We start from the raw sequence: 22,278 nt of genomic DNA on the forward strand, positions 1-22,278 counted from the left end.
AAAAAAAAAAATCTCCCCCACTGTAATATCCACATGTCCGTCCCCCCCCCACCAACTATAGTACCCCCTCAGTGCAGACACCCCCCTCCTCTCAGTACAGTGACCCCCTCCTCAGTACAGTGACCCCCCCCCCTCCTCACAGTGATCCCCCCCCCTCACAGTGATCCCCCCCCTCCTCACAGTGATCCCCCCCCCCTCCTCACAGTGATCCCCCCCCTCCTCACAGTGATCCCCCCCTCCGTACAGTGATCCCCCTCCTCAGTACAGTGACCCCCCCCTCCTCAGTACAGTGACCCCCCCCTCCTCAGCAGTGATCCCCCCTCAGTACAGTGACCCCCCCTCAGTACAGTGACCCCCCTCAGTAGTAACCCCCTCCTCAGTACAGTGACCCCCCCCTCCTCAGTACAGTGACCCCCCCTCCTCAGTACAGTGACCCCCCCTCCTCAGTACAGTGACCCCCCCTCCTCAGTACAGTGACCCCTCCTCCTCAGTACAGTGACCCCTCCTCCTCAGTACAGTGACCCCTCCTCCTCAGTACAGTGACCCCCCCTCAGCTAGTACCGACAGGCACTCCCCGAGCGGTGTGTCCGAGTGCGGGCTCCTCCTCTGTGGGTGTAAACAGAGGAGGGCCGCCGCCGGGTGTACCAAGATGGCCGTGGCTCCGGAGCTAGGCCGAAGCCGCGGCCTTTCCTAATGTTACGGCGGCGGCTCCGGAGCTAGGCCGAACCCGCGGCCATAACATTAGGAAAGGCCGCGGCCTCGGCCAAGCTCCGGAGCCGCCGCCGTAACATTAGGAAAGGCCGCGGCTTCGGCCTAGCTCCGGAGCCGTGGCAATCCGCGGATCACAGTGTGATCCGATCCGAAGGGGGTGACCCGTTCGGATCACGGATCAACTGTGATCCGTTGCACCCCTAATGGCGATGGAACAAACTTAGGCTCCACCCTACGTTTCGTCATAACTGACGTCATCGCCTTTAACGTATTAAATATACTCCGTGTGCCCCGCGTTTATTGCACCTGTTGGGATCATCTGAACAGCGTCTGCTCCTGGAAGATCTGTTGTAGCCGATCGATGTTCATTTATATAACTGAGCTTTTTTGACTCCGTGATAGAGTCCTTCCTTTCTGGTAAGGGTCTATCTTACACTGGGTGTTGGAGCACATTGGTAATTGCTGGATAACGCAATATTCCTTTTGCACCAATTTATGAACTTTTATTTGTCGTTGTTCCTTTTTGCATTTTATTTGCATATTCCCTCCTTATTTTTTGTTTACTATTCATGGACTTTTTTGGGGATATTTTGTTTTTATATTTTTGCACAGTTTGTCCGACTGTTTTTTTCCAGCTGCTCGATTATTGCTCTTTTAGATCTTTATTCAGGGTTACTTATTTTGGCAGCGCGTTTTCACCTTCATTTTTAAGCCCTAAAAAAGGTGAACCTGAAGCACATGACTTACTTGCGTCTCAGGTGGGCCGGAAGTTTCACATCATTTTGCATTCTGGAGGAAGATAAAATGAAACGAGATGCAAAGATTAAAACAAATTACAAAACAACAAAGATAGATAAGTTGCACGCTTGACAATTAAAGAGGGACTAAAGCAAAAGCTGCTAAAACGAACACTTGTATGGCTTATAGAAAAAATGTGTTTGTCTTCTTGTGATCCTTTGGCCTTTATTGGCTCCGTAGCATCAAGAAGTTCCAGAACCTGCAACCTTGGTGTCACTGATCCACTTCCTGCTGGCAATTTGGACACCGTTACCCTTTCTGCCCATGGCTTCAAGCTTTCCTCACAGCCCTAATAGGAGAGGAAAAGATCCCCAAAACGCATTGGATCTTTGGAAACCTTCAACAAAAAATTCCCCCCAATCTCAAATGGAAAGGCAGACAAAATGGGGGTATAAACATGGGCTACGGCAAAAATTACCCCACCTTCCAGCAAATGGCATCTTGCCACAACCGCATGGTGGGACAGCATTTTGAGGGTTAGAGAAGGCAGCGAGGTGGTGACATATTACATATACTTCCTCACCACCTATCATAAGGCCCCAAAAAAGGAGTCCACAGTGGGTCACTTTTCAGAGGAGGGGCAAGCTCTACCGCGAATGTAAACCCATTCTAAGCCTCTAAAACTGACTTGCTGGAATATTTGCTTTCCATCTTGGGTGGGGACAGCTATTCTGATGTAGATAAGCGTTTCCGGCTGAGCACTTACTTTGTAATAAATGTTGCAAGAGCATATTAGGCAATACATTTGGCAATCAGTAGAACAATTAAAAAACCTGTTTCATAGTAACCTTGACACGTTTCATGAAAAAATAAATCTGTGCCCCATCTTATGTATTTACAGATAAGACACTTCCTTTTCTTATAATGGAGATATCCATTATTTTTAGCAAATGATTTTAGTAGAACCTTTTAGTTTACTTAGGCCAAAAGGGATTATGCTTCCATATATACCCGTCCTTCCAGTCCCCAATCATGAGATTCACAGAACTTGGCGCAAAACAAGCACCCATAGCCGTGCCTTTAATCGGTCTGAAAAATAGCTATGATCCAATGTAAATTATGTACTGTCAATTTTTATTTTCTTGCTTTGAGATATCCCCGTTTTTTTTTTGTTTTTTTTAAGGGCATTTTATTAATTTAAGAACCGAGAAGAATGCCCCCTTACATTGGTAGCCAACGAGAAGAATGTCCCCCTTACATTGGTGGCCAACGAGAAGAATGCCCCCTTACATTGGTGGCCAACGAGAAGAATGCCCCCTTACATTGGTGGCCAACGAGAAGAATGCTCCCTTACATTGGTGGCCAACGAGAAGAATGCTCCTTACATTGGTGGCCAACCAGAAGAATGCCCCCTTACATTGGCGGCCAACGAGAAGAATGCCCCCTTACATTGGTGGCCAACGAGAAGAATGCCCCCTTACATTGGTGGCCAATGAGAAGAATGCTCCCTTACATTGGTGGCCAACGAGAAGAATGCTCCTTACATTGGTGGTCAACGGGAAGAATGCCCCCTTACAGCGATACTGTTGGGATCCCCTTCTCGTATCCAATCACTCGGAATCGTGGGATCGAGTTTTTCTGCTCATTCATATGCCAGTCTCTCGTCTGGACTTGTAAGTAAAGACTTATTTTTTTTTATTTGTGTTAAAATAAAAAATAGTACTACGCTATGAAGCCGCTTGGAATCCCTTTCTCCTTTTGTTGGCTAGTGGGAAGAACGCTCCTTCCATTGGTGGCAAGTTATCCGAGGCGCGTCAAAAAAATCTAGTGTTCCTGGACTTAAATACTATTCCATAACGTTCTAGGAGACATCAAGTGAAAAAACACAATTTAAGCTCTGAGCCGGAAACCTTATCTACATCAGGAAAGCCTCCCGCCCTATATGGAAAGCTAATATTCCAGTAAGTCAGTCTTGGATGATAAGAAAGAATTATGGTAGAAAAGATAACTTTCTAAAAACAACATTTCCATACACCTCACTAAAAAAAAAAAAAAAAAATTGCCTTTTTCTGAAATAACAGGGAGTGAAGGTGAGAGATAGATAGATGGATAAATTAATATTTTTTTTTATCTATCACACAGAGAGGACAAGACAAGTTTTTCTTAATGACAGACAGGTCAAAAAGGTTACCAAAACAGGTTATTGTTCTACTGATTACGTAACGTATTCCCTAATATGTCCTTGTGACCTATAATATTTAGGAAAAACATTGGGTCCCTGTGTACACAAGATTTGGTGTGCACGGCAGGAATACAGACAATGGGTCAGACAAACAGCGTGCATCTCCTCTGCACATAGGTTGTCAAGGTCCTGTATTGGTTGCCATTTAAAAGTATATATATATATATATATATATATATATATATATATATAAAAAAAAAATATCCTAATAATGAAGGCGGATTAAGTGATTAGTACTATCCTTTAATTACCTTTAAATCCTTTGACAACCTAAAACATATGTGCGGCAGCAAACAGATGGGCTTTAACATCCAAAAGTGCTGCACAAAACCAGTTACTGGGCGGCCGCCAGTTACTGGGCGCGCGCCCCTATTGGCTGCTGGGGGCGAGGTGACGTATAGCTACGTGCTCTCGCCCAGCAGAGCCGACCTGCCGCCGTATAACTGCGGCGGCTGGTCGGCAAGCAGTTAAATACCACCAAAAGAAAGCTTTGTGTGGGAAAAAAGGATCTCAATTTCATTTGGGTACAAGGTCGCACGACCGCGCAATTGACAGTTAAAGCGACGCAAAAAATAGCCTGGTCAGGAAGGGAGTACAACCTTCCGGAGGTGAAGTGGTTAAATAGTGAGAGTATACACTGCACACTTTTGCCACAGTCCTTGTACGAAGAACTGGCTACTTAGTAACCAGCAACTGTTGAAACAACAAACACATTGGTCAGGTGTATTGAACATACAAAAATGGCATAAAAAACTTGCAGGGCGTACAGGCATACACTTATACAGTTGTGATCAAAAGTTTGCATACCCTGGCAGAAATCTTGAAAAACATGACTGATCATTCTAAAAACTGTCTTTTATAAAAGGATAGTGATCATATGAAGCCATTTATTATCACATAGTTGTTTGGCTCCTTTTTAAAATCTTGCAAAACACGAAATAAAAATAAAACAAACACTCACCTGACATTAACCATGTCGGCCGGGGTCCCCATGAAGCCCCCTGTAAAACCTAAAAAAAAAAAAAAGTCAAGTCAAGGAAACCACTTAGCTCCAATCTTGGTCTACCAACAGTGACCTCCAACCCACAGCCCTGACATGTTACACGGATAGGAAATGAGGCCCGAGGTCACCGCGAATAGGGAGGACACTGGGAAGAGGCTGCAGCGCGGGCCGATGCATGGCGGAGGCACGGCGAGAATATATTTAGTGCAACTCATCCGACAACCGACAAGAAGCAGCTGTACACCGACCTTGTATATCCACTCAACGACTTCCATAACGCGCCTATTCTGGCACTTCTCGCCTTCATGTAAAAATCATAATCTTTTTTTTTTTACTAGAAAATTACTCAGAACCCCCAAACATTATATACGTTTTTTTTTTTTTTAACAGACACCCTATGAAATAAAGTGGTGGTCATTGCAACTTTCTATCTCGCACCGTATTTGCGCAATCATTTTTCAAACGCCTTTTTAAAAAAGAAAAACGGTTTCATGAATAAAAAAAAAAAAAACTTAGACAGGCAAGTGCTGTATTCTCAAAGCACTTGCTCCGTAAGTTGGCGCGGCGTAGCGTAAATTGGCCGGCGTAAGCCCGCTTAATTCAAATTTGGATCAGGGGGGCGTGTTTTATGTAAATCTACTGCGACCCGACGTGATTGACGTTTTTCCCCGAACGGCGCATTGGCGCCGTCCGTGGAATTTCCCAGTGTGCATTGCTCCAAAGTACGTCGCAAGATCGTCATTGGTTTCGACGTGAACGTAAATGATGTCCAGCCCCATTCACGGACGACTTACCTTTTTCAAATTTCGATGCGGGAACGACGGCCATACTTGACATTGATGCTCCGCACTTATGCCACCATATAGCAGGGGCAACTATACGCCGGGAAAAGCCTAACGTAAACGGCGTAAATTTACTGCGTCGGCCGGGCGTACGTTCGGGAATTCGCGTAACTTGCTGATTTACATATTTCGACGCGTAAATCAGCATACGCGCCCCTAGCGGAAAAATGCAGTTACGATCCGACTGCGTCAGAGACTTACGCCTGTCGGATCTAATGGATATCTATGCGTAACTGATTCTAAGAATCAGGCGCATAGATACGACGGGTCGGATTAGGACTTACGACGGCATACATGGCGCTGCGCCATCGTAAGTCCTTTCAGAATCTGGCCCTAACACATATATATATATATATATATATATATATATATATATATATATATATATATATATATATATATATAAAAAAACAACACACACAACACAGATGTTGTTATTTATCTATTTATTATCATTTGTTTTTATATAATTTTTTTGCTAAAAAGAAACAAAAATTATACCTGTTACTTTGTTTAGGTAATGACATCCTAAAGTCATCACTGAATAAAGAATTGACTCTTTTTTTCCCCCTTTTGAGATTTTTTTTTTTTTAAGTGTGATATATACATGTGTGTGTGTGTGTATATATATATATATATAAAAAAATTTAAACTTATTTTATTTATTTATGTTTTGCAATCTATGGACTACATAATAAAAAAATAAATAAACACACACAAACACCTCTACCCCCGACTGCTCCAACCAAAGAAGGCCATGCAGCAGCTCAGGGCTCATCGTGCAGCAACAACGGTGCCATACAAGTGAATACGGCCATGTTGCAATGCTGCAGTTTGGCCTTTTTAGGGTTAAAGACAGGCATTGAGGATATTTCCTCCCAACTACCCTCTGAAAAGCAATTCCCTGCGAAACGCTTTTCTGAGGGGCGGCAAGGGCTGCCACACGTCTGCCACACGTCTGAACCCAATAACCCATCAGCCAATTACTTCCTCCTTCATCACTGACACTTCACTGGTGCCGCGGGTGAGATTTGCCTGCAGACTGTCATTACCAGGTGTGCGATATTTCAGGGTCTAATTCTCGGTCCCCCTGGGATTTGGGCGCGGGGGTCACTGTGGTAACGCATTAGCACAGATATTCAACTTTCTAATCCTTCGCTCCATACATCAGCGATCGTCTTAGCCTTTCAGTCCTTTAAGCTGGCTGTAGATTTCAGGCGGCAGCTGGGGGATAATAAATTATCCAATCTTTCAGAAATATATTTCTGCTGCCCGACATACACATGTATGTACGCTCGTGTCACGTTTCCCAGATCAGGGAAACAAAGGGTTAAAGGTGATAAATTGCAGCCCAGCCCATAGGCTTTCCCAGGTAAGACCGGGTTTTAGCAATGGGTGCATCTAGGCCAGTGATATGCAATTAGCGGACCTCCAGCTGTTGCAAAACTACAAGTTCCATCATGCCTCTGCCTCTGGGTGTCATGCTTGTGGCTGTCAGTCTTGCTATGCCTCATGGGACTTGTAGTTCTGCAACAGCTGAAGGTCCGCTAATTGCATATCCCCGATCTAGGCTACTCTGCTGTTCAGCCAGCTTTGTGATCACCTGACAAGACAGCACAAGGACCTCCACTGCAGCTACAACAGGACATGGACACACCCCCAGCTTTCTGATTGGATGGTGAAGGAGCAGCACACGCATTATAGAGGTCTTCCCTCTGCTCTATAATTGTTTGTTAACACAGCTCACTGCAGCGGTTCCCGATTGGCTGTCAGGACAGCCTTTCCAACTCCAGATCCGCATGCTGGAGATTACACAACAACAAGGATTACACACGTCCAATATTAGGACAGATGCAGGCATTTATGCTAGCTGCATTTAACCCCTTAACGCCCGCCGCACAACTATATACGTCCGCAAAATGGCACGGACAGGCAGATGGGCGTATATATACGTCCCTGCCTTCTAGCGGGTGGGGGGTCCGATCGGGACCCCCCCTCCGCTGCGTGAGGCGGGACGAGGGCGGGACGACGGCGCGGCTATTCGTTTATAGCCGCTCCGTCGCGATCGGTCCCCGGAGCTGAAGAACGGGGAGAGCCGTGTGTAAACACAGCTTCCCTGTGCTTCACTGTGGCGGCTGCATCGATCGAGTGATCCTTTTTATAAGGGAGACTCGATCAATGATGTCAGACCTACAGCCACACCCCCCTACAGTTGTAAACACACACTAGGTGAACCCTAACTCCTACAGCGCCCCCTGTGGTTAACTCCCAAACTGCAACTGTCATTTTCACAATAAACAATGCAATTTAAATGCATTTTTTGCTGTGAAAATGACAATGGTCCCAAAAATGTGTCAAAATTGTCCGAAGCGTCCGCCATAATGTCGCAGTCACGAAAAAAAAAAAAAATCGCTGATCGCCGCCATTAGTAGTAAAAAAAAATATTTACCAAAAATAGGTAGAAGAATACGTATCGGCCTAAACTGAGGAAAAAAAAATGTTATATATGTTTTTGGGGGATATTTATTATAGCAAAAAGTAAAAAATATTGAATTTTTGTCAAAATTGTCGCTCTATTTTTGTTTATAGCGCAAAAAATAAAAACCGCAGAGGTGATCAAATACCACCAAAAGAAAGCTCTATTTGTGGGGGAAAAAAAGGACGCCAATTTTGTTTGGGAGCCACGTCGCACGACCGTGCAATTGTCTGGTAAAGCGACGCAGTGCCGAATCGCAAAACCTGGCCAGGGCATTTAGCTGCAATATGCTCCGGGGCTTAAGTGGTTAAAGCAGGGGTCTCAAACTGGCGGCCCTCCAGCTGTTGCGAAACTACAAGTCCCAACATGCCTGTAACTGGCCTTGCAATGCATCGTGGGACTAGTAGTTCCACAACAGCTGGAGGGCCCCCAGGTTGCCTACCCCTGCCTTAGAAGCTGCTGCAGCTAGTTTGAGCCTGCCATCAATAAATCCCGCTCTTCCCTGATCTGTACCGTCCTTGCCTCCCAAGCTATTATCCTTCTCTGCCATCAATCAGCATTGTAAGAAACCGCACACCCCCAGCATCCCTTTAGATGTGCATGCTCAAGCAACCAATCAGCAGAAAGAACAGCTAATATCTGCAGCAGCCAGTGGTCAGCAGGGAGGAGCATGCATGTTTAAAGGGATACCTCTGATGTGTTCTTTCATATAATGATCCTGAAAGAAGATTTGAGATAGGGTGCTGTGATGTTGACAGAAGCCTACGGGCCCCTCCCACCAATCTCTCAGCAAAAGACCAACGAGACAGACCCAGTCTTGTCACTGGTTCTCAAGAGGTTTTGCTTGAAAATGAATTGATCGGGGGTTGGGAGGGTAAGGGAAAGTATTATTTGTGTATGTAGCCAATTGATTGGTTCCTCATAAATGGTCTGAAATTCACTTTATCGTTCTTACCGCCAAATGCTCCCAGCAGAACCTTCTGGTAGAATGGGAGGGGGACCTTGCTGTCCTGGGACATTTTGTCTCGCACAGTCTCATAGATGGCAAATCGGGTCATGGAGTATGTGATCTGCGGGAACAGAAGGGCAATGCGATAAAACATTCTGACTTCTGCCTGACAACACTAGGGTCATCGGTTCCAATCCCATGTTGGATGAGAAGATCCAACTCCCAACCGTGGTTCTGAAAGGGTGTTCAGTAGGGTAACCCCAAGGAAGGACGAAGGAGCACAACTGTCTACAATATCTTTCCATACCGTAGTATCAACATCGACCTTCAATGGTGACACCTGAACTCCATCGTTTGGAGGGATGTCCTCCTACGTTTAGCCATACGGCTAGCTACGGTCAGATGTCTTCAAACTTTAGACTATATACACACACACACACACACACACACACACACACACGTACTTCTACTTCCTCTACTCGGCAGAACACCATGGGCCAGATTCAGATAGGTTAGCGGATCTTTAGATCCGCGTAACCTATCCGATTTACGTTACGCCGCCGCAAGTTTTTGAGGCAAGTGCATTATTCAGAAAGCACTTGCCTCTAATGTTGCGGCGGCGTATCGTAAATCCCCCGGCGGAATTCAAATTCCGAGGCTAGGGGGCGTGTAACATTTAAATCAGGCGCGTCCCCGCGCCGAACGAACTGCGCATTTGCGCCGTCCGTCATATTTCCCAGCGTGCATTGCTCTAAATGACGTCGCTAGGACGTCATTGGTTTCGACGTGAACGTAAATTACGTCCATCCGTATTCGCGAACGACTTACGCAAACGACGTAAAATTTCAAAACTCGGCGCGGGAACGACGGCCAGACTTAACATAGGATACCCCTCACATAGCAGGGGTAACTATACGCCGGAAAAAGCCGAACACAAACGAAGTAAAGAAAATGCGCCGGGCGGTCGTTCGTTTCTGAATCGGCGAAATCCTCATTTGCATATTCGTTGCGTAAAAAACGAAACGCCACATAGCGGCGGGCCTGGAATTGCAGCCTAAGATCCGACGGTGTAAGTCACTTACACCTGTCGGATCTTAGGGAGATCTATGCGGAACCTGGTTCTACGAATCAGGCGCATAGATCCGACCGACGGAACTCAGAGATACGACGGCGTATCAGGAGATACGCCGTCGTATCTCTATCAGATGTTTTGGAACTATATTTCCCATGATGCTCATGCTTTCTGCAGTGTAGTTGAGCATCATGGTAAATGTAGTTCCAAAACATCTGGGGTGCCAAGGTTCCCCATCACTGGTCTAGGTTATAAGGATAGCAGCTGGCAATGGAAATGGGAGATTACCTAAGAGAAGCTCACATGTGTAATGACATGTAATTGAGGTTTCATGTCCCAAGGGAAGGCAAAGTCTACATGTAGAGAGCGGTATGGGAATTCTGAAGAGGACTAATTAAATAACAGCAATACGGCACAAACACACACTCTATACAGTCTACATTTACTTATGATGGTGGGAGCTGTGATGCTCTAGACAGATAGGGGGGGGGCTTTCAATTATGGCACATAGTGATTGTTGCGTCCCCTGATGTCAGACGCACAATGACGAAACGCGTTGGATGGAATTGAGCGTAACTCGTCAATTCCGCTTTCTTTGAGTCCCCCGTTTGTATATATTTTTTTTAATTTCCACACGTGGTTAGTGTGATTTTAATAAATTCCTTGGATCTACACCAGGGGTAGCCTTGGCACTCCAGCTGTGGTGAAACTACAAATCCCATCATGCCTCTGATTGTCAGGGTCTTGCAGTTTTCACCACAGCTGGAGGGTCTAGGTTGCTTACCCCTGGCCTACACCACGAGAGCCTTCTTTTTTTAACTCTACATGAGCTCGTAGGAGCAGCATCAGCAATACTTGCCCTGGGCTGTCCCCTGATGATGTCAGACGCACAATGACGAAACGCGTTGGTAGGAATTTAGCTTAACCCATCATTTCTGCCTTTTTGGAGCTCAAATACGGAGTCCCCCGTTTGTATATGTTTTTAAATGTCCACACGCGATTAGTGTGATTTTAATAATTCCTTTGGATATACTACACCAGGGGGTAGGCAACCTTGGCACTCCAGCTGTGGTGAAGCTACAAATCCCATCATGCCTCTGCCTGTGATTGTCAGGGTCTTGCAATGTCTCATGGGACTTGTAGTTTTCACCACAGCTGGAGGGTCTATATCAGGGATATGCAATTAGCGGACCTCCAGCTGTTGCAGAACTACAAGTCCCATGAGGCATAGCAAGACCCTGTCAGCCACAAACATGACACCCAGAGGCAGAGGCATGATGGGAATTGTAGTTTTGCAACAGCTGGAGGTCCGCTAATTACATATCCCTGGTCTAGATTGCCTACCCCACAAGAGGCTTCTTTTTTACCTCTACATGAGCCGTTAGGAGCAGCATCAGCGATAACTACTCTGGGCTGTCCTTCTCTCCAACAGGATACATCCAACCATGCTGTCTTTGACTACCTGTAATGGAGGGGGGGGGGGTCCACATGTTCTGGTGAGTAGGATGCACATATGAAGGTAGGTGAAGAGAAGACACACGGAGTGTTTTTGGATAGCAGAGTGTTTATGGGACTTCACACCTTTTATCTTTATTGATATTTTATGGAACTTTTTATCACTTTATTCACTTATCACGAAATTGAGGTTTATTGATGCACTTTATTTTGAGCGCGGTTAATAAATGTTTTCAGTTTATTTATTGTTATAACATGCAGCTCTCATTTATAGATATTGGGCCAGATTCACAGTCAGCTTACGCCAACGTATCTGTTGATACGCCGTGTAAGTTCTGTAATGCGCCGTCGTATCTATGCGCCCTATTCAAGGAAGGAACAAGATACGCCTGAATTTTGCCAAGATACGACCGACGTAAGTCTCCTACGCCGTCGTATCTTGGGTGCATATTTATGCTGGCCGCTAGGTACGCCGATTCACGAACGTACTTGCGCCCGTCGCAGTAAAATACGCCGTTTACGTAAGGCATAAAGTTACCCCTGCTATATGTGGCGCAGCCAATGCTAAGGTATGGACGTGCCGTCGGATTTTATGTTGTTTACGCAAGTCGTACGTGAATAAGGCTGGGCGTAAGTGACGTTCACGTCGTACGCATTGAGCCGTTGTTTCTTACGGAGTATATGCGACGTGGTTCTGAGCATGCGCCGTTCGTACGGCCCTTCATTTACATGGGGTCACGATTCATTTTAATACAACAAGCCCACTACCTGCCTACTTTGAATTACGCGGGCTTACGCCGGCCCATTTACGTTACGCCGGCGCACATATGGGAGCAAGTGCTTTGTGAATACAGTACTTGCCTCTCAATGTTACGACGGCGTAGCGCATATGAGATGTAAAGACGCGCCGATCTCTCTGAATCTAGCCCATTGCAGAATTGGTATTCGTACATCATTCACCTTTGCACAGCTGTTGGGTTAATCTACTCACACAGCTTTATAGTTTTTATTATTATACACGCCCAGTTTACCTGTCGGAAGAGGGATGCGCTCAGGCCATTGTATAGCGCAAGAAAGCCGTCATTCTTTATCACGGTGATTGCCATTCCGGTCATTTTCTTCTTCACCTCTTGCTGAGTCTGCAGATGTACCTGGATAGTGGGACAAAGGGAGTCACGTGACACAGCGCAATGGGGAGTTTATAGATTCTCTGCCGAAGAATGGGAGTCAAAGGTGGCAAACATATCTTCTGCCATTTATTCGCAGAGACGCCCCTCCTTATTCCACACAAGGACCCGATCTTCCTACTTCACAATCACACTGTGCTGAGTCACTGTGACTGCAACACAGATTCCTTCACATCTACGTGTGTATGCAATGCCTCCGCTCATCCATTCAAGCATGCCCCAATCAACCATCATTTTATGACCAACCACCTAATACTGAGTAGACCCCACTTGTGTGCATGCTGGTTTGTGGGCTTTTAGCTATGGTTGGTTGAACATGTAAAGCATACACATGGTGCATCTCAGGAGTGTGATTCCATGCGTCCCTTGCCCTGGTTGTGCACATGAGCCAGAGAGGATAAACTCCTTCCCTTGTGGGGACTGGTGCTGTGACTTCTTGCCAGCTATCTCGTTTGTTTGTGAGATTGCAATTTTCTCCCTTTTGGTTTAGTGGTCCAGGTTGTCCGTCTTCGCCCGCATCTCCTGTCCTCATTGCCAACTCTGCTTGTTTGACAACTCTTACCTGCCTGGACACTGACTATGCTTGCCATAGGTCTGCTTGGACACCAAACACTTGTGTCTGCCACCTGCCTCGACACCGACTATGCTTGCCATGGGTCTGCTTGGACACCAAACACTTGTGTCTGCCACCTGCCTCGACACCGACTATGCTTGCCATGGGTCTGCTTGGACACCAAACACTTGTGTCTGCCACCTGCCTCGACCGCTGCCTGGACACTGGCTACTCTTGCCATTGGCCTGCTTGGACACTAAACACTTACATCTGCCTCGACCGCTGCCTGGGTGCTACTCCTGCAAAAAGGAGTTGAGGATTGGATCAATGGTAGATGACAGAGTGTCACAGCGGGTGCTGGTGACTGGCGTCCAAGCAGGCCCATGGCAAGAGTAGTCAGTGTCCAGGCAGCGGTCGAGGCAGGTGGCAAGAGTAGGCAAATAACTGCATCTGCCACCTGCCTTGACCGCTGGCTGGACACTGACCACTCTTGCCATGGGTCCACTTGGACAGCAAACGCTTGCGTCTGCCACCTGCCTCGACTGCTGCCTGGGTGCTACTCTTACAAAAGGGGTTAAAAATTGGTGCAAAGGTAGAAGCCAACGTGTCACAGGGGGGTTGCTTTCGAATATTAAAAGCTGATATAAAAAATGGTTTAGGCAATAAAAAAAAAAAACACAAAAAACTAGAAAACAAATTGAAACCAAGGGAATGTCCAAAAAGACCATAAAAATCCATAAGAATCCGTTGGCTGTACACTCTATGGCATCTCAGTGGGCATGCAAGAAGCATCTTGAAGAGAGCTAGGAGAGAAAGCACAAGCGCCAATCTGAGTGTAGCATTAATGTAATAAAAAAATCATACAGACAGGTCCTCACAAAGGTGATGTAAAAAAAAAAATACTCTCTGCCTGGACACTGATTACTATTGCCTGCTGCTAGCCTTGACCTCTGCCTGCACATGGACTACTCATGCATGCCACCTGCATCAAACTCTGCTTGGAGGTGGACTACTCTTGTGTGCCTCCTTTTTCAACATGGGCCTGGACACTGACTACTTATCCCACCGGCCTGCCTGCAAATAGACTACCCTTGCTGGCTACCTGCCTTGACCTGCCTGGACACTGACTATTACCTTCTTCAACTTGTGCCAGGACACCAACTACACTTGCCTGCCACCTGCCTAAAATTCTGCCTGGACAACGACTACGCTTGCCTGCCACCTGCCTAAAATTCTGCCTGGACAACGACTACGCTTGCCTGCCACCTGCCTAAAATTCTGCCTGGACAACGACTACGCTTGCCTGCCTAAAATTCTGCCTGGACACCGGCTACGCTTGCCTACCTTGATCTCTGACTGGACATGGACCAACCTTACCTGTCTATTAACAGCTATTTTTGTCTGCCTCAACCTCTGCCTGGACAACGACTACGCTTGCCTGCCTAAAATTCTGCCTGGACAACGACTACGCTTGCCTGCCACCTGCCTAAAACTCTGCCTGGACAACGACTACGCTTGCCTGCCACCTGCCTAAAATTCTGCCTGGACAACGACTACGCTTGCCTGCCACCTGCCTAAAATTCTGCCTGGACAACGACTACGCTTGCCTGCCACCTGCCTGGACATCCGCCTGGACACCGGCTACGCTTGCCTGCCTGGACACCGGCTACGCTTGCCTGCCTGGACACCGGCTACGCTTGCCTGCCTGGACAACGACTACGCTTGCCTGCCTGGACAACGACTACGCTTGCCTGCCTGGACATCCGCCTGGACACCGGCTACGCTTGCCTGCCTGGACACCGGCTACGCTTGCCTGCCTGGACACCGGCTACGCTTGCCTGCCTGGACACCGGCTACGCTTGCCTGCCTGGACACCGGCTACGCTTGCCTGCCTGGACACCGGCTACGCTTGCCTGCCTGGACACCGGCTACGCTTGCCTGCCTGGACACCGGCTACGCTTGCCTGCCACCTGCCTAAAATTCTGCCGGGACAACAACTACGCTTGCCTGCCACCTGCCTGGACATCCGCCTGGACATCGGCTACGCTTGCCTGCCTGGACACCAGCTACGCTTGCCTGCCTGGACACCGGCTACGCTTGCCTGCCTGGACACCGGCTTCGCTTGCCTGCCTGGACAACGACTACGCTTGCCTGCCTGGACAACGACTACGCTTGCCTGCCTGGACAACGACTACGCTTGCCTGCCTGGACAACGACTACGCTTGCCTGCCTGGACAACGACTACGCTTGCCTGCCTGGACACCGGCTACGCTTGCCTGCCTGGACATCCGCCTGGACACCGGCTACGCTTGCCTGCCTGGACACCGGCTACGCTTGCCTGCCTGGACACCGGCTACGCTTGCCTACCTCGATCTCTGACTGGACATGGACCAACCTTGCCTGTCTATTAACAGCTATTCTTGTCTGCCTCAACCTCTGCCTGGACAACAACTACTTTTGCCTGCCACATAACCTTGACCTCTGCTTCGACGCCGGCTACTGTTGCCTGTAGCATTCCTTGATGTTTGTGTGAGCACGGCCTACACTTGCCAGCGGCATGCCTCGACCTCTGCCTAGACACCGATCCCTCTGGCCTGCCTAGGCACTTTTCAATCTTTCCTGGTGCCTGCCTAGGCACTGACCACTCTTGCCTACCACTTGTCTAGACCTCTGCCTGAACTCCAACCAGTCATAGTGCTGCTAGCTTGTCTTCTCATAGTAGCCACTGTGTTCTTCCTATCCCAGGGTGGTGCAATCCTGCATACCACAATCTAGTGACTTTTTGCAAAAAAAAAAAAAATGGAGCACTGCAATGCATTTTAACAACCATGGTAGGGAACAGCAGTAAGTGTTTATAATGCACACCATTGTGCAGACGTTATGCGTACTGCGCAGTATAATAAATAAGCGCGGAAATTTGTGTATTTGGAGAAAATGGAGGATAATTTGGTTCACCGGCTGTCATGTATGTGTGCGTTTGGCACTCTCTATATACTGAAGGAGTACATCACTCAAAAAGTCACGTGACCATCCTTCGCTCGTCTTCCCAGCGCATTGGCGCCCTCAGTAAAGCTTTGATAAGGCATTTCTCTTGTAAAGCAAACGTTCCGCAGTACATTTAGTTTACTCCGAGAGTTTATGACATGAACACTCCCTGCGGTCACAATGACAAGTCCTTGAAAGCGCACAACACGTGCCCCAACCATCTCCAGGCCATGCCTCGTCCCCATTCCCTGGACATTTGGCTTGGTCTCCAATTACAGAGAGTTCCACATCTGCACCAATAATAGGCTACAAATGCACCTGACTTCTGTCGCGCTCAGCACAGCGAGACCAACAGGCTTGTGACCCCGTGCAACAAATTGAACCGCATTCGCACCAAACTGGTGCAGGACCTTTTTTGTTTTTCGGCCAATTGATTGCGGGGTGTCGTTAACATACACTCCACAACTGGTTCGCTAAATGGATTGCGATTTTCATGCATTCATTCGCTGTGAATTTGCACCGCATCTAGTGTGAGCCGAGGCTCAAATCTACCCACAAACTATGTAGTGCAAGGGCCTGATCTGATAAAGATTGAATGGCTTGTTCAGGTGTGCCCTCCTAAACGAGTGGTCTCCAAACTGCGGCCCTTTGCTTGCTTTTATCAGGCCCTTGGGGCACCATTTAATCTACTGATACCAACAATGGGCCAGTGAAGGGGCACAACTCCTCCAAAGGACACCAACGATGAGACACAGCTCCTCCAACAGACACCAACGAAGTAGCACAATTCCTCCCAATGACCCCAACAATTGGGCCCAATGACAAAGATGGGACACAATTCATCCCACCGCCACCAACGATGGGACACAGCTCCTCCCACCAACACCAATGAAGGAGCACAATTCCCCCAATTTTAAACACCAACAATTGGGCCCGATGACAAACGATGGGACACAACTCCTCCCACCAACCCCAACAGTGGGACACAACTCCTCTCACCGACACCAAAGGAGCATAATTCCTACCAAGGACACCAACAATTGAGCCCAATGAAATGGGACACAGCTCCTCCCACAGACACCAACAATGGGACACAGCTCCTCCCACAGACACCAACAATGGGACACAGCTCCTCCCACAGACACCAATGAAGGAGCACAATTCCTCCAAATAAACACCAACAATTGGGCATGATGACAAATGATAGGACACAACTCCTCCCACCGACCCCAATGGTGGGACACAACTCCTCTCACCGACCCCAATGGTGGGACACAACTCCTCCCAATGACACCAACAATTGGGCCCAATGAAATGATGGGATACAGCTCCTCCCACCGACACCAACAAAAGGAGCACAATTCCTCCCACCGACACCAACAAAGGAGCACAATTCCTCCCAATTGGAGCTCAATGACAAATGATGGGGCACAATTCCTCCCAATGACACCAACAATTGGGGCCCAATGACAAATGATGGGGCACAATTCCTCCCAATGACACCAACAATTGGGGCCCAATGACAAACGATGGGGCACAATTCCTCCCAATGACACCAAAAATTGGGGCCCAATGACAAACCATGGGGCATAATTCCTCCCAATGACACCAATGATGGGACACAATCCCTCCCACTGACACCAAAGATGGCGCATGGTTTATTCCCACTTATGTCGGGACCTTTTCTACTCCCAAAGGCGACAGTCAAGCCCCCCTAAAGTCTGAGGGACAGTAAACTGGCCCCCTGTTTAGAAAGAGATTATACATTCAGATTGCAGTGGATAGCCAACGTAAGATTTACAAAACAACTTGCAAACACGTGGACGTTCGTGCCCACCATAACGCATGGTACCATGCGTTTTGGTGCAGTTTAAAAAAAAAATTGTGGCTGTGACTTTTTTGCCCATTGAAATGAATGGACTACTCTAAAATGCAACGGACGGGAACACGTCGCTCTGACACACCACCTGGTATGAACGACCCCACCGTCCCGGGGTTCTGGAAATTGCCCGCTGCTGTCTAGACTCCTGTTCGCTGTGATCATCTCTCGCTTATTATCATTAGGACTCTTAGCACTTCCGCACTTATTAACCGATTTGATGCGCCAGACCCCGCAACACAGCGATGCATTCATAGGGGATAATGACCCGTTAAATGGGCTTTAAATGAACGCAGCATGTCTCCGATTGACCCGGGTAACGTGGTGTCTTGTCCTCAGCCTAGACGCCATTTATTTACTGCGTGAGCTGGACGCTCCCGACCCAATTTTACCAAATCTGTGCTGGACGTCAGCGCAGGTGTCCATGCAAAACTGCTACGTGCAATCGTTTTGTTGTGTCCCAACAGCCATGTTTTTCAGATACTGCATTGGAATTGGAGGGGGGGGGATACTAATTGTAGGCAACTGCTCAAGGGTGCTTGGCGATTTGGGGGCCCGTTTATAGAAGGCTCACCATACAATCAACCTTAGATCTATGAGAACTTTGTGATCCAAGGTACACACCATCCAAGGTTTTTCCGATGGAAAATCCGATCGTGTGTACGGAGCATTACAGTATTTTTTAATAAAGAATAAAATTTGACTGCATAAAGCAATGACTCCACCCAAAAAAAAGCCAGTTTCACCACTTCTGGCTTACTTCACAAGGACCGGGGGAACTTGCTGTAAGATCTCAAGTTCTAACAAGCTCACCTCTGCTGGGTCCCCAAAGAAGAGCTATAAAGCGAAGAACAATTGTTCTCATGCAAAATTCAGGAATCCTTTGTCCTATCGGAATGCATGTACAAGAAGCAATTTCACCATCTCTGTCTTCTGTACTGGAACTGGTTCCATTATTACTTTGTAGGCAATTAAAGTGGAGGTAACCTCCACTTTTGGACTTATACCTACAGGTAAGCCTATAATAAGGATTTCCTGTAATTACAGTGAAGATCTCCTAAAACTTGCACGGTTGTGTAGGAAATATTCACAAGAGATGCTACCAGTGACCTCACCGGTACATTCGCTCTAAAGGGACTACATACCCGTACCTACAGAGCACCGAGTTGGGGCTGAGGGCTTAAGTGCGCATGCACGGGAGTGACGTCACCGTGGCCATTCATACAGCCAGAGCCCGCAAGGAAGAGTGGGTGAAGATGACAGCGTCGGGGATCCGCAACAGTGCTGCACAGGAGTGACGTCACTGCGGGCATTCATACAGGCAGAGCCCGCGAACCCGGAAGGAAGAGTGGGTGAAGATGACAGCGTCGGGGATCCGTGACAGTGCTGCACAGGAATGACCTCATTGCGGGCATTCATACAGCAAGAGCCCGCGAACCCGGAAGGAAGAGTGGGTGAAGATGACAGCGCTGCACAGGAGTGACGTCATTGCGGCCATTCATACAGCAAGAGCCCGCGAACCCGGAAGGAAGAGTGGGTGAAGATGACAGCGCTGCACAGGAGTGACGTCATCGCGGGCATTCATACAGCCAGAGCCCGCGAACCCGGAAGGAAGAGTGGGTGAAGATGACAGCGCTGCACAGGAGTGACGTCATTGCGGGCATTCATACAGCAAGAGCCTGTAAACCCGGAAGGAAGAGTGGGTGAAGATGACAAACACCTGGAATCTGTGACAGTGCTGCATGGGAGTGACTTCACCGCAGCCATTCATATAGCTGGAGCCCACGAACCCAGAGGGAAGACTAGGTGAAGATGACAGCGCTGGGGATCCGTGACAGTGCTGCACAGGAGTGACGTCATTGCGGCCATTCATACAGCCAGAGCCCGCAAGGAAGAGTGGGTGAAGATGACAGCGTCGGGGATCCGTGACAGTGCTGCACAGGAGTGACGTCATTGCGGCCATTCATACAGCAAGAGCCCGTAAACCCGGAAGAGTGGGTGAAGATGACAGCGCTGCACAGGAGTGACGTCATTGCGGGCATTCATACAGCCAGAGCCCGCGAACCCGGAAGGAAGAGTGGGTGAAGATGACAAATCTGTGACAGGGCTGCATGGGAGTGACTTTACCGTGGCCAATTATATAGCTGGAGCCCACGAACCCGGAGGGAAGACTAGGTGAATGAAGATGACAGCGCTGGGGATCCGTGACAGCACTGCACTGGGGTGACGTCATCGCAGCCATTCATACGGTCAGAGGGCGCTAACCCGGAAGGAAGTCTGGGTGAAAGTGACAACGCTACATGGGAGTGACGTTACCGCGGCCATTCATATAGCTGGAGCCTGCGAACCCGGAGGGAAGACTAGGTAAAGATGACAGCGCTGGGGGGGGGGGGGGGATCTGTGACAGCACTGCACTGGAGTGACGTCATCACGGCCATTCATAAACCCAGAGCCCGCATGGAAGAATGGGTGAAGAGGACAGCGCCGGGAATGTGTGACATCGCTGCACGGGAGTGATGTCATTGCCACAGGAAAGCCTGTCATAACGTGCTAGAGCATTCCGATTTAACCCTGCAGGGGGGCCCCGCTTTAATTTTTATTTTACAAGCGATTTACTACTTATGTTGGAAAAAGAATAAAGCTTGGAAAAAAAAAAAAAAAAAAAGAGAAGCTCCGGCTTCAATGCCCGGTTCCCTATGGCGCATGCGCGAGTCATGCTGCGCCCGCCGATTGGCTCCCGCTGTGTGCTGGGAGCCGAGTGTTCCCAGCACACAACGGGGGACGTACGGGATGTCAGAAAATACCCGCCTTTTGCCCGAGCCGGAAGTGGGTGCAAATACCTGTCTTTAGACAGGTATCTGCACCCCCCTCCCCCCTGAAAGGTGTCAAATGTGACACCGGAGGGGGGGGGGAGGGTGCCGATCAGCGCGACTTCACTTTAGGGTGGAGATCCGCTTTAAGATAACCCAACTGTTCCCCCTAATTAAATGAGAGGGGGCAAAAAATATTCCTCGCAAAGGGGCCCTTTGCTGACTCCGTCCACCACTGACAACATCAGTTGGACCGCATACAGGCCCCTCCCCTCATACAGATATTAGCCTGATGGCGCCCAGATCAGAGATATTAGAGATTTGCTACTGTCAGTACAATAAACAGCGAGTTCTGATTGGCTTATCAGTGCACTTTGTGCTTTGTATGACTAAATAATGGTCATTATTGTTTTATGATATCCATTAATATGAATGGACGTGACATTTACAGGATGTGTATTGATGTAGTAATTTAGATTTGTAAGTGGCAGCGAATCTGTAGAGTTGGTTTTTAGAGGTCACACAGGAAAAAAAAAAAAATTTATATATATATATATAATAAAGCAAAAATATAAATGTATCTAATAAGATGAAGTGCAATTGCTAAAATGTTAAATCTGAACTCTGGGCATGATCTGTATTGTTACTGTGTGTAAAAATAAAAACTTGGTATAATAATAAAATATATAGGGGCAGATCCACAAAGATCTGCACCGTCGCAGTGTATCTGAGATACACTACGCCGCCGTAACTTACTTGGCTTTGGGTTGAATCCTGAAAGAATTCGCGCCGTAAGTTACGGCGGCGTAGTCTCTCTCGCGGCGTAAGGGCGCGGAATTCAAATGCGGCGAGTAGGGGGCGCGTTTCCTTTAAATGAAGCGCGTCCCCGCGCCGAACAAACTGCGCATGCCCAGTCCGTCAAAACTCCCAGGGTGCATTGCTCCAAATGACGTCGCAAGGACGTCATTGTTTACGACGTGAACGTAAATGGCGTCCAGCCCCATTCACGGACGACTAACGCAAACGACGTAAAATTTCCAAAATACGACGGCCATACTTAACATTGAGTACCAGATAGCAGCTTTAACTATACGCCGGAAAAAGCAGAACGGAAACGACGTAAAAGAATGCGACGGCCGCTCGTACGTTCGTGGATCGTCGGAAATAGCTAATTTGCATACTCGACGCGGATTACGACGGGAACGCCACCTAGCGGACGCCGAAAAATTGCATCCAAGATCCGAAGGCGTATGCCTGTTGGATCTAACCCAGATGCCGCCGTATCTTGTTTTGAGGATTCAAAACAAAGATACGACGCGGGAATTTTGAAGTGTGTGTGTAAAAATAAATAACAACAATTATATATATTTGTCTCC

The 22,278-nt window shown here is 47.9% G+C and overlaps 1 protein-coding gene across 1 annotated transcript in view; it reads right to left on the reverse strand.

Annotated features, from left to right (window-relative positions):
* Positions 1 to 22,278, reverse strand: part of SLC25A10 (solute carrier family 25 member 10) — a 35,966-nt gene that overhangs the window by 7,888 nt on the left and 5,800 nt on the right. The window contains exons 2-5 of the mRNA XM_040330825.1: positions 12,520 to 12,639; positions 8,968 to 9,082; positions 4,653 to 4,701; positions 1,459 to 1,500 (exon numbers count right to left, since the gene is read on the reverse strand). Coding sequence (XP_040186759.1) covers positions 1,459 to 1,500; positions 4,653 to 4,701; positions 8,968 to 9,082; positions 12,520 to 12,639 — 326 coding nt within the window. The remainder of the gene's footprint in view (positions 1 to 1,458; positions 1,501 to 4,652; positions 4,702 to 8,967; positions 9,083 to 12,519; positions 12,640 to 22,278) is intronic.

Source organism: Rana temporaria, chromosome 12 (assembly GCF_905171775.1).
Source record: "Rana temporaria chromosome 12, aRanTem1.1, whole genome shotgun sequence".
In the NCBI taxonomy this organism is placed as follows: domain Eukaryota; kingdom Metazoa; phylum Chordata; class Amphibia; order Anura; family Ranidae; genus Rana; species Rana temporaria.